Source organism: Lycium ferocissimum, chromosome 5 (genome assembly GCF_029784015.1).
Source record: "Lycium ferocissimum isolate CSIRO_LF1 chromosome 5, AGI_CSIRO_Lferr_CH_V1, whole genome shotgun sequence".
Classification (NCBI taxonomy): Eukaryota; Viridiplantae; Streptophyta; class Magnoliopsida; order Solanales; family Solanaceae; genus Lycium; species Lycium ferocissimum.
Genome location: NC_081346.1, coordinates 6,738,051 through 6,751,474, shown reverse-complemented (window position 1 = coordinate 6,751,474; position 13,424 = coordinate 6,738,051). Strand labels below are relative to the sequence as shown.

The 13,424-nt window shown below is 31.9% G+C and overlaps 1 protein-coding gene across 1 annotated transcript; it reads right to left on the bottom strand.

Moving 5' to 3' along the window:
• Nucleotides 1-11,237: 11,237 nt before the first annotated feature.
• Nucleotides 11,238-13,175, bottom strand: LOC132058148 (GDSL esterase/lipase At1g74460). Its single transcript, XM_059450702.1, has 5 exons — nucleotides 12,884-13,175; nucleotides 12,533-12,663; nucleotides 12,183-12,422; nucleotides 11,818-12,067; nucleotides 11,238-11,502 (listed from the first exon to the last, which is right to left on the bottom strand). Exons 1-5 carry the CDS (start codon nucleotides 13,119-13,121, stop codon nucleotides 11,249-11,251), a joined length of 1,113 nt encoding a protein of 370 aa, XP_059306685.1. The 5' UTR covers nucleotides 13,122-13,175; the 3' UTR covers nucleotides 11,238-11,248.
• Between the last annotated feature and the right edge of the window lie 249 nt (nucleotides 13,176-13,424).

The window sequence follows — 13,424 nt, the reverse complement described above, 5'->3', positions numbered from 1 at the left end:
GTACTATACAAGCTCATATTTTTTTAATGAAGCTTTCAAGATTAGATCTGTTCATTGCCGAAATTCTACCTGTCCGACATCCATTCCAAACAAGTTGTACAATGGTTATTCGATCAAAGGATTTCTATTTGGACAATATTCGTTTAATCTCAATTTATGAGACGGCATTTGAATGAATACAAAATTTTCAAAAAAAAAATAATTTTTTTTGGTTTAATACAAATTTTAAATATTCGTGTGGTTATTGATCCCATTAAGGATAAAATAAAGTTATTTTTAAAATAGAAAGATGAGATTCTTTTTTAAAGAAATAATAAAAAAAGTATAATATATAAATTTGGATAAAAAGAGATCATTTATGTGTTGTTATAAAACTTTTGAAACTTGTGGCACTAATCATTGCCATAACAATTGTATTATTATAAAGGTTTCTAATTAAAGATAAAATAAGAAATATAATGTTAATTATTTCTAAATTTTAAAACTACGTCATTCTTTTTTAAATGAATCATGAAAACAAATGTGTAACATAAAGTAAATGGAAGGAGTATTATCTGTATATTTCAAACACATTGTTATAAATGATAAATTATTATGTGTCTCACATAACTAATGGAGTACTAATTATATGCCCGACAAAAAATAAAATCATAATTTGTGGACCCAAAAGTATAAGATTTGTTAGTAAAATTTTTGGGAACTTTCATAAATACAAAACATATAAGAGTTAATTATATAATCTACAACTAATTTTGATATTACAAGTTGTGCAACTTAAAGCTAAAAACAAGGAGATTATTGTTATCAATAAAAGCTAAAAATAAGGAGATTTCCAATATTAGTGATAACATAATTAAATGCATATAAAAACACAATAATTGCTTACCTAAAAAAGCTCAAGCACAATTTACTAGCAAGCTAATTCATGAATTTCGCAAAGGAAAATGTTTCGCGAAAGTTAGGCCTTATGAGTTATGAGGTCTAACTTAGTTATGTTGTAGTTCCAAATTAGGCCTTATAAGGCATAACTTCCAGGGAAAAGAATGTGTGTGCCCCCTCAAACAAAAATAATTATCCGTCCATACCCTTATTACTTTCGTACCCCCAAAAAAGTTAAAACTATTTACCCGAGATGCCTCCAAATTATGATACCAACATGGTATATAAATATACTGAGATGGTATCATCGAAGACTGCTTCAGTCCTTCTCTTAGTCCTCCATGATACCATCATGGTATAAATATACTGAGATGGTATCATCGAAAGCTGCTTCGGTCCTTCTCTTAGTCTGCCATGATACCATCATGGTATATAAATATACTAAGATGGTATTATGGATGATCATGTTCATTTATTTAAAAAGACCCACTTTTCTCGAAAAAAAAATCTCTATGATACCATCCTCTTATATACATATACTGTGATGGTATCATGGAGGACTACTTCAGTCCTTCAATGAGATGCTCCTTAGGATCACGGTACCATCGTGACATATAAATATATTGAGATGGTATCATGGAGGACTGCTTCAGTTATTCTCTTAGTCCTGCATGATACCATCATGATATATAAATATACTGCGATGATATCATAGAGAAAGGGTTTGGGCGAGGGGGATGTCGGGTAATTAGTTTTGGGTTGGGCTGGACAGAAGCGAAAATAGTTTGGGAGGGGGCATGGGCGGGTAATTAGTTTGGGTTGGGGGGGCAATTAATGATGTTTTCCCTAACTTCTGTAGTTTTAAGTTATTCCTAAGGCAAAAGTTATGCCTTAAGGTTTTTTTTTATTTATTTATTTTTTTTTGTTTTTTTTTTAGGGATTTTACAAAAGTTAGGCTTGAAGACCTAACTTTTGTCTGAGTAAGCCTAATTTGCTACGAAATTTTGCCTTGCGATTTATTTTTATACTCTACTGGGGTTCGAACCCAGAATCTGTGGGTATTTTCGGCTACTTAAATTGTCGAAGGGTAAAAATTAAAGACCAGCAATTTCAGGGGCAGATATTAAAGACCACTCCCGAATAAGGGCATTTGTGTGAATGACTCGGTATAGACTTCAACAGCCCAAATTCAGTCCTTCGTTTGAAAGGTTTACAAAATGTTAGTCCGTGTGAGTTTGAATTTTGACTTTGCAAACTCAAAAGGTTCAGAATTTGGAGAGGATTTTGACCCCTCAAATATATGAAAAGACGTAAAGGCATAAATAACTAGTTGAGTAACTTTTTAGTTTTTACCAGGTAAGGACCTCGGATAAAATATGATTTTGTTTCCCAAAAGCTCAGTCTTTATAAGCTAAAACTAAATCAGTTCGAATATGCTTGTTAACCATGAAGGAGGTAATGTCTATAAAAGTAAAAGGACAATTTTTAGAAAGTTAGCGTTATCAGGAATAGTGGATTCTTACCAGCAATATATTGACAAACCATCAAAGTACATAATATTTGGTCAATTTATAAGCCTAACATCTGGCTAGTGGAGTTATAACAAATACTGCATTTTTTAACAAGGAATGAATAAAATAATGAAAGCCTGGAAAGTTGTACCTATTGTTAGATGGTATATAATGTTCGTGCATGATGCATGCGCTCTGTAGTGAAAGTCCCAAATATTCATAAATAATACAGTACTAAAACTTGTGTACATTTTTGCTGATGGTGTGAATCTTTTCTTTCGATTCTGTATATCACAAGGATCATATTCAATATATCCATGAATTTTTTTTAATAACCGTGGTATTTAAGTCAGTTTGTGGGCATCTTGATTAGTTTTACGAGAGCACATGTACAAAATAACTCTATCCATGAAGATTTAAATAAACAGAAGAAATCACCTAATATTTTTACCTTCACTAAAATTTAAGGCCAAACTCATTGGGGACCCCTTAGCTTGTGGTCGCCAAAATCTTTTACTTAAACACCTCAACTAAGCTTTGTACCTATTGAGCACTCAGACTACCTTGAATTTATTTCCGATTAGACACTTTTTTGACAATTAGTTAAAATTACAAAATGTGTGTAATACACTAGCAGCTGACGTGGCATAATGACTAACTAAAAGAGGACATGTGGCATTTAGTGCAAAATAATAATTTTAAAATAAATTATATGAAAAACGAAAAGAAAAAACAATTTAATATAAAAAATAAATTTTGAGAAAAAACTTTCAAAAAAGAAAGAAAAATCTATTTTCTAAAACCTACACATTATTAACACAAAAAATGCATTTACTAAGAAAAGAAAAATCTGAAAATCATGTTCTTGGTGTTCTTCACCATCTTCATGTGTGTTCTTGTTCCAACCATGATTCCAATCCAAAATTTCAGGAAATATTTCTCCAAATTTGTTATAACTTCATCTAAAGATTTCCCCCGAAAACTCGAAGACAACCCCAACATTAATTTCTCAAAATTTTCATCAAATAAAGTAACCCATTTTAAATCTCTAAGCTTTCCAAAGAACCCATTAACAGTGTTTCGGTGAGCTCCTTTGATTTTCTTTTTCTTTTTATTAGGAAAGATCAAGAAATTGGGTTTGTTTATGGTAAAGATCATATCAAAAATTAAGAATAGTGGCAACAACGAAGGTAAGGAAAGAAGATAAAACATATGATTTTAGAACCTCCATTGAAGGAGTTTAAGCTTGGGGAAATGGGTGGGAAAAAAAGGGGAAGAAGAAGAGCAAAAATAAAATAAAAATTGACTATATAAAGCCGTTCACGCGCTATTAATGAGTGTATCACACTCACCATGCCAAGTCAACAAAAAGTATCTAAATGACACAATCGAGCCCTACCATATGTGTTTAAATAAAACAAGCTTAGTTGAGATGTTTAAGTGAAAAATTTTGGCGACAACAAAAGACCCCCGATAGGTTTGGCCAAAATTTAAACATGAGATCTCATAATTTTCAAACATATATCATTCACTATTAATCCACACGCCTATATCCATGAAACTCCTCATGACATGTTCCACAAAGACCTCAAGCTAGGGCTGTGCATGTTAACGGTTAAATCAATAACCCAAACCGATCGATAATTGGGTTATTGGGTTAATGGTTCGGGTTAGTGGGTTAATGGTTCGGGTATCGGGTGGTGTTCTATAGTTATAGGGGTATCGGTTCGGGTCTCGGGTTCACCACTTTTGTTAACGGGTGAACCGATAACCCGATAACCATTTATTTAATTACAATTATATCCTTCCATATATAACCTTTCATATATAATTTGTGGAGTCCAGCCCAGTGAATTCATTCCATTATTACCCTTCCATATATAATTCCTTAGTAAATCCTAAGTCAATTTATTTCTGTTCAGCGAAGTTAGTCAGTAAGGTTTTACAAGAACTTAGCCCGAATGTCAAAGCTTCTAATTGCTTCCAAAGGTGTGAAACAAACTTTACCAAGCATCAAGTACCAAATGCTTGTGGAAATAACTTGCGGGCGGTAACAATGCCTCCTCTCTACAATTTTGTGCCACGATAACGGGTAAAGAGAGCAAAAATGAGGAGAGTTGTTGAGGACTCGTTGAAGAAGCATAAAAAAGATAACATTGTCAAATTGGAAAGTCACACGAGCTGTGTCCGGGAACTAGGATTCATGTAAATATGAAGAAAAGGTTTGAAGTTTTTAACGTCTTCAAGATGCCACATGTACCTTCCAGCTTTCAAACTCCATTTATAGATAACTGTTGCAGGCACTTTCTTTTGTAGCTACTTTATTCATTTTGCATCTCGTTAATTCGTTTCTGATTCTTCTTTGAAGATGGCTTCTTTGTTCTTGAAAAAATTTCGTGTGATATCTTAACGTTTAAACTGACAACCGAACCGATAACGATAAAAAACCGATTAACCAATAACCCATTAACCGATATCTCAATGGTTCTTTAACGGTTTAACATGTCTATAAACCGATAACAGATAAGTTTCAATGATAACTTTCAAATCCGAACCGAACCACCCGATACGCAGCCCTACCTCACGCACTAAATATTCGAGTACTCCATATAGAAGCAAGAGGACTTGTTGAGAAACATCATTATTTTAATTTGTCACCTTCCACTAGCACGGAGTGTGCTAATAATATTTTGTTTTCCATATTGACTTAATAAATTTCCCTCTTTATACTTTCCACTCATACCCCAAAAGTCAAGTGCCCTCGTTTTTTGGCTTTTTGGTTTCATATCAGCGGTTCACATGCAAAAAGGAAATTGGAAGGAAGATTTGGGTAAAGTTTCCAACCGCGTTATGTGTACTATTTAGCTAATTAAGTAGTGTTGCATGTCTTCCATGAAATTCATTTTGTTATACTTTTTGACTTTGTGTAATTTGATTGCCGCAACCAAAAGAAGCTCACAGAATTAACTGCCTTTTATTGCCATAATGTGTTTGTGGCCCACATGTCCGTAATAAGCATGTATAAAATGGAGCACTAGCCAGCTCTCTTGTAACAAGAGTCTTGTTGCAGAAAAGAGCAGGTTATTAATTAGAATTGGGAAACTTCTTGTGGCCATGGCTAACACTTCCTTTCGTTTATTTCTAGTTTTTCTTTGGTTTTCTCATACTATGTGCTTGATTAATGCCGTCCCAAGTACAAGTAAGTTTATCTTTCAACTCTTGTTGCTTAACATAACTTCTTTCTTGCGCAGGAAAAGGATCAAAAACACCCTCTTTTATGTTAAATATCTTAATTTTACCCTTCAACATATTTTGAATATGAATGCTACATACTCAAATACGAGATGATTTGCTAAAGTAAGAGGGGATAATTGAAATTAGTATATTTATTTAGTAGGGGGTTTATTGATCAATGTTATGTATGTACACTTACCGTGATTTTTATTGACACGTACAGGAAGCATAAGTCTGGTAATGGACATGTCTCAAGAGCATAAGGTGTTAGAGAATACTCATACGGTACTTCTTCTTTTGCCTATTAAGCTTATATTTTTGCCTTTCAGATTTTATGAATTAGTCTGATGGAAATTTTTAATTTGGATTTGTTAGGCTAAATATATGGATCAGAGCTTGGAAGTAGAAGAAACAACAATAAGAAGAGTACTGGAGGCTGAAGAGATCAACGATTATCCAGGTTCTGGGGCCAATAATCGCCACACTCCAAGGCCTCAACTAGGGAGAGGCTGTCTCCAATGCTAGATATATCATGCTTATATATGTCTAAGATAATTAGGAGTCACATAGTACATGTGTTAAGTATCGAAGCATCATTTTAATCCTTATTGGCTCATATATATTTTGATTAGCTAATTAAGAGAGTTAATGATCTGCATGGTGATGTATATCTCTGAGACTGAGAGAGGAGTAGCTGAATTGTTGAGGACTAATTAGCAGTATGTTCTATGGAATATTAATTTATGGACCTTATCTATGTTAGAAGATGAGTTGTGGCCAGTGGTGCATGTACAATTCAAATTTGCTCTCTTTTTTGTAATTAATGGTCGCTTTCATTGCTTTCCGATGCCAATCAGAAAACTCGATCAACTGCATTGATGTATACTCACGATCGACCACATCAGAAAGAAGGAAGAGAAAGAAAAAATACGGAAGGGGCAAAGTTATTTCCCTACTTTGCAAAATTCACCAAGGCTAGTTCATAAGTAAGGTATAAAATTAAGTTAATTTGATACCTTACTTATGAAGTTATATATTACTCCTCCGTCCCAATTTATATGAAATACTTTCTTTTTAGTCATTCCCAAAAAAATGAGACATTTCCTTATTTGGCAGCAAGTTAACTTTAAACTTTATCTTTTACGTTTAATGAGATGATCTATAACCACATAAATATTTTTGACTTATTTTAGACCACAAGATTCAAAATCTTCTTTTATTACTTGCTTAGTCAAACAACATCACATAAATTGTGACGGAGGGAGTATATGAACTTTGTTTGGTTAAATTAAATTGTATATACGGGCATCACTAGTTAAAAATCATGTATCATCCTAAATCTACTGATTGTGAGATGATTAGAAATTGAATTTGGATCACTCATGTGGACAATCCAGATTCATGTTGATGAAACTAACAATACAAGAAAAAAGATATTTGGCAACAATTTTTTTTTTTTGTCATAGATTGATTATTGTTGCAAAAAGTACTTTTGGCAACAAAAAAGAAAAAATTGTTGCATAAATTTTTCCCAACGGCTGTTATTGCAACGACGTGCAACAACTTTTTTTTTTTTTGTTGTTACCAAAAGTACTTTTTGCAACAATAATCAATACTATAGCAACAAAATTAAATTGTTTGGCAACAAAAAAGTTTATTTGCCAACAATAAAATCAAGTTGTTGCTAAATATTAAATTTTCTGTTGCCATTAAAAGAAGTCTTAATATTAACAACTTTTCACTTTTCTAAGTGTGCGTTCTTTTGAGATGTAGAACAAAAATTCTCTTTCCTTCTCTCCGTAAAACTCTCTAATTCTTGTGACTAAGAATTTAGGTGGAAGATTCATGTGAAGAACAAAGTGATCTTAAGCGAAATTGGAACAATCTTCTGCATAACTCATCATGTACGGCTTAGATTGTGGTCTTTTCAATGTGGTTCATGTTTATTTAACATGTGATTATGTTGACGATTAGTGAGATAAATATAAAGGGATCTCGGAAGAACCGTGTGTTCCTGATTATGTATTTTTCTTCAAAGACGAATAATAAATCATTAATCATATGAATTTATATCCATATAGAGATCTTTTAACTGGTGCTCATGAATTCTATGAAATAAAAATGCCAAGCAGATGAATTTAAATATGTTTATCTGCTAGATCTGTCTCTATGGAAGTTTCCATGCACATGCCAAGATATGATGTTGCGGTTTTATTGGGAAGAAAAAAAAGAGGAAGAACAAATCTGAAGCTTGAACTTCTTTTCAGATATGTTAAGTCAAACATTATTCTATTATATTTTATTTTTCAATTAAGATTTGCTACTTTCATAGTACTACTATGTAATATAAAAATAATCAATTTATGGTATAAAATTATTAATGAATTTTAATTACCACTATTAAATTTCAGTTTTAATACATGTGTGAAGGAGATTGGTGGGAGGATGTTTCAGGAGCAAAAGTTAAAGCTTGACAGCCCTTAAAATTACCTATCTTTTTCTAGTGCATGGCACTTTCTGCTAATGTCACCCTTTATGCAACTTCTATGAATGTGGTGCAAGCAGCAAATTAACGATATATATATATTATTATTATAGAGGCGGAATCAGGATTCGAAGCTCGTGAGTTCGGGGTTTTAATTCTTTAAAGTTACTGGGTTCTTAATTAATAATTTGTACATATTTGACAAAAAATTTAATACAAATATATGGTTCGGAGAAAAGCTACTGGGTTCGGCCGAACCCACACCCGGCGGCTAGCTCCGCCCTTATATATATATTACTAATATATAGAAACGTGAGTTTCTATACAGTAGTAAAATTGGATCGTCGTCCGTTCAAAAAAAAAAAAAAAGGTGGGCCCCATACTAAACACCAAGCAATTAAAAAAAAAAAAGTGCACCCCATATTAAAAAATCAAAATATTCATGTAATTTCCCAAGTATCCCATTAAGTCAATAATGATGGATTCATTGCCACATGCTTATCAACCCATTAATGGGAGCAAATGAAATTATTGTACAACAAAAAACATGGACCCCATATTATTGTTTTAAAATATTTATATTTTAAAATAAGATAGAATTTAATTAATTTTTCATGTTTATTCTTACTCTAATAAATGTGAAAAGAGATTAATGTCGTAAAAGAAAAAATAATATCAAATGGAGATCAAATAATGAATAAGGTAAATTAGTCAAATTCTAATTCTAATTGACGTTTCCTTAAAAAATCATGCAAAAGACAACATGACAAGTAAAATGAGCTAAACCGAGAATATTTACCAAAAATAAAAAAATAGTACTTCTTCGGTTAAATAGAAAATCAAATTTCTACTTTATTTCGTTTTAAACATGTAAAATTAATTTAACAATTTGAATTAGAATTATCCAAATCAAAATTTGATAAAAAATAATCAATATTTTACACCTTTAAATTAATCGAGTTAAAATTGAAAGTATCAATTGATACTTAAATATTACTATTGTTTTATCTTAAAGAGAGGAAAATAGTTTCCTTTTAAACAAGTCTTCTCTTTTAAAAAGTATTAATAAATTTTTGCAGACTTTGTATTCGTAGCAAACACTAATATAATAAAGTTTTGGATACGGAGCACAAACTACAATGTTATATTAATCGTGTTTTGAACATATATATATATATATATATATATATATATATATATATGCATAAAAACAATGCAAACTAATAATGTCAAAAAAAAAAAGTGTACCCCATATTAAAAAATCAAATAATATTCGTGTAATTTCTAAAGTATCCCATTAAGTCAATAATGATGAATTCATTGCCACATGGATCCCATATTATTGCTTTTCTTCAAAACGTTAAGTAGCCAAACAATACAATTTTCTTTCTTTTTTTATATTAGCCTGAGATCTAATCTAGATATTGAACTGTTGTATTTACTATTCCGCCATGTCATTTATTTGTTATTTTTACTAAAATAAATATACTTAAAATATTTATATTTTAAAATAAGATAGAATTTAATTACTTTTTCATTTTTATTCTTACTCTAATAAATGTGAAAAGAGATTAATGTCGTCAAAGAAAAAATAATATCAAATGAAGATCAAATAATGAATAAGGTAAATTAGTCAAATTTTAATTTTAATTGACGTTTTCTTAAAAAATCATGCAAAAGACAACATGACAAGTAAAATGAGCTAAACCGAGAATATTTACCAAAAATAAAAAAATAATACTTCTTCGGTTACATAGAAAATCAAATTTCTACTTTATTTCATTTAAATTTCTACTTTATTTCGTTTTAAATATGTAAAATTAATTTAATAATTTGAATTAGAATTATCCAAATCAAAATTTGATAAAAAATAATAAGTATTTTACACCTTTAAATTAATCGAATTAAAATTTAAAGTATCAACTGATGCTTAAATATTGCTATATTTTTATCTCAAAGAGGGAAAAATAGTTTCCTTTTAAATAAGTCTTCTCTTTTAAAAAGTATTAATAATTTTTTGCTGACTTTGTATTCACATCAAACACTAATATAATAAAGTTTTAGATACGGAGCACAAACTAAAATGTTATATTAATCGTGTTTTGAGCATATATATATATATATATATATATATATATAAACATCACAAACTTATGTATGTTTATTAGCATATATATATATATATATATATATATATATATATATATATATATATTATCACAATCCAAACACAACTACATACACATTGATACACTATATAAGTTTCACGCAGTGTTGAGCCCGTGCGCGCGCGGGCATACCCCGTCTAGTGTGTGTATATATATATATATATATATCCCTTTCAAAAGGGCTGGTGCTAGACAACCAAAGATTTAACGATGTTAAAATATGGCTATCACAACTACATACACAGTGATACACTATAAGCGCAGTGTTGAGCCCGCGCGCGCGGCATACCCCCGTCTAGTGTGTGTATATATATATATATATATATATATATATATCCCTTTCAAAAGGGCTGGTGCTAGACAACCAAAGATTTAACGATGTTAAAATATGGCTATTAGGTAAACTAATCTCATGCAACATTTAAATATCTTTGAGCAATTAGTCACATCAACATTACAGTACATATGTTAGATGGAGAGGTGGGTTTTGAGGTGGTAACCATTCACTTCCATGCCTGGTCCCACGAAAATTGGTAAATGATCAGATTATCCCGTATTTTAAAGGCTTGCCGGAAGCATGCCTTAGTTTTAGAAAATAGAATATTCTACCAATTACGGAGTTGAAATCTTGAGTGCATAGACACATATCGACAAGACGGGACAACAATATTTATTCTTTTTGGCTTGTTCTGAATGTATGGTGTACTTTACTACTCCCTCCGTTCATTTTTCACGCTGTTTAAGAAATAATAAATGAAGTGCATAATTTATCAATGTATTCATATTAATTAGTGCATATTTTTATTGGATTTAAAAAATAATTTGAAGTGAGTAAGTAATACTATGGGTAAAATAGAAAAAAAATTTAAACAACACAAATAACGCCGGTGTGTTCTGTCTATAAGCAGCAACAAATAGTTTCTGTTTTGCCAGTAGAATACTGTAATGAATTACAGAAATTACAAGAAAATCTACTGCCCATCATCATCTGATGAAGGACCCAAGGCTGGTGTAGGGGGAGAAGCATCGGTCCGATTAGCCTTCAAAAAACCGAGTTTTTTAATGAGCTCTTTAGCAATTAACTGGTTAGCACTATCAGAAGGGTGGTATTCATCCCAAAACACATATTTGCTTCTGTCGCTGCATAATGTTGATGCTGGAATACACGTCAACGCTGGCCTAATTCTTCCGAACGAGCAGCATGGTGAATCTGAGTTACTAAAACCTGCAATATTTATTAGATGGATTTAAGTTTTTTACACGGTAAGAAAGATCAAATTTATCTGGTTACTGATTAATGTTTATGATACAAATTTTATCGATAATTATCTTATAATTAATCTAATTAAGTGCACTGTCAATACGTAAAATTTAAACTTTTATCAAATACCAAATATGTGTGTCTTAGCCTAACATTGGTGTATGTAACTCTTGAAATAATTTTTAGCTTCATTAGCTCTTGAAACTCCGCATGTGTGAACTTGTTCACATTGTCGGTATCAAGCTAATACAATCATTGTTGTTCAGAGCATGTTTGTACCGTAATTGCCGGGATTGGTAATGACATCGTTGACAACATCATAAGCATCTCCAAACTTGTAGCTAGCATTTGGAAGGGTGTTAGACAATTCCACGACAAGTTCGTTTGTTGCTTTGTTGAAGGCAAGTGCCAGCTGGTTAGTCTTGTCTTGACACTTACCATCTGTACTTAGAACCCTTTGAAGTGGAATACACCCCATTGGACCTAGCCCAAACACCATCAACTGCCTTGCCCCCAAACTATGCAACAACTAATAAAAAAAAAAATTGAAAAAAGAAGAAGAAGAAGAAAGAAATAACGTTATTGGTTAAAAAATTACTTAAATTTATTAAGCAAATTGGTATGGAGAAAAGGATATGGCTTACTGTAAGTTGTGCTCTCTGAGTGTCCATTAAGTACTGGATGAAAGATTTATCATTGTATGTCCATGAATCTTTGTAAACTGGCATTAAGTAATTGTTGATGAAATCATTGCTTCCCAGAGCTACCACGTATTGTGCTTGTTGGAAGAAATTCTCAGCTTCTTTGCTTCCTATTTTCTCTCTAATTAATTCTTGTGTCCCTTGAAACAACTCTATTTGCTTGTATAAGGAAAACCTCTGTATCTGTACTTACAATTCATCAAATTAAACTTCAACATCTAGACATAAAATACATATAGTTAAAAGGAAATTGCAGGAATAACATTAGACAAATTGACAGGAGAATTACTTACGAACAAACCGCCTGTCTCGTTTAGAATGCCACCACCTCCAGAGGCAAAATTAACTCCATTATTCAGTATAACATCTTCTGTTAACGATTGATCCAGATACGCTGGTGGCCTTGGAAGCCCCATTTCATCACCTGCACAATAGGTATAGTTAACCGAACAAAGTTTCACTATAATAGTTGAAAAGATCGCAAATCTACATATAAGTTGTATGAATACTTAATTTTGTGAGACCTTTGGGGAAACCGTGCAGGCTTGACCCCAACTAATATATCACATGCACCATGTTAAGAATTTCTTTAGCTTAGGATACTAAACTTTGATAAATCCACAATACTAGGTTGAAAATGTCACCTATTATATCGGCAACTGTGCGGCCATTGCAAAATCTTCCATTAGGCAATCCACTCCCAAAATCAATACCATACCATGGCAAGTTTGCACGAGCAAGGCTTTTGGAGAGGAAGTTGTTGTTCCCAACATCTGAAAGAGAGTCTCCGAAGATGAATTGCACAATCTTGCAATTGCAACCTCCAATTACTACACCTAATAAAATTGTTACAAAAATTGGTAAGGTCAGAGTCAACTTCATGTTAAAAGTACTTGTAGGTACTCTGTTTTAAGAAGTCTTTGAAATTTTATCCTAGGAATAATGAGACCTTAATTCTTACCTTTTAAATGTCCACAAAGAAAAGGAAAGTACAAGATCTGTGGGGACAATCCAAAGCATCAGCTGGGGGAGTTGGGATTTTTGGAGAGAAATATGGAGATAAAGATGGTAGCAAGAGTTTGATAAACCAACTGTCTAAGAAATTCAAACCTACTATATCTACCTTCAGTTCTGTTACAACGATTCAACTCTAACAAACATATAAGTTGCGTATTATATATATAG

Excerpts from the sequence above, each read along its gene's own strand:
- LOC132058148 (XM_059450702.1), bottom strand. The coding sequence starts at position 13,121 with ATGAAGTTGACTCTGACCTTACCAATTTTTGTAACAATTTTATTAGGT. Across the intron at positions 12,423-12,532 it reads ACGAGACAGGCGGTTTGTTC|ATACAGAGGTTTTCCTTATA; the intron begins GTAAGTAATTCT and ends TTGTAAGTACAG. Across the intron at positions 12,068-12,182 it reads CTCAGAGAGCACAACTTACA|TTGTTGCATAGTTTGGGGGC; the intron begins GTAAGCCATATC and ends TTTTTTTATTAG.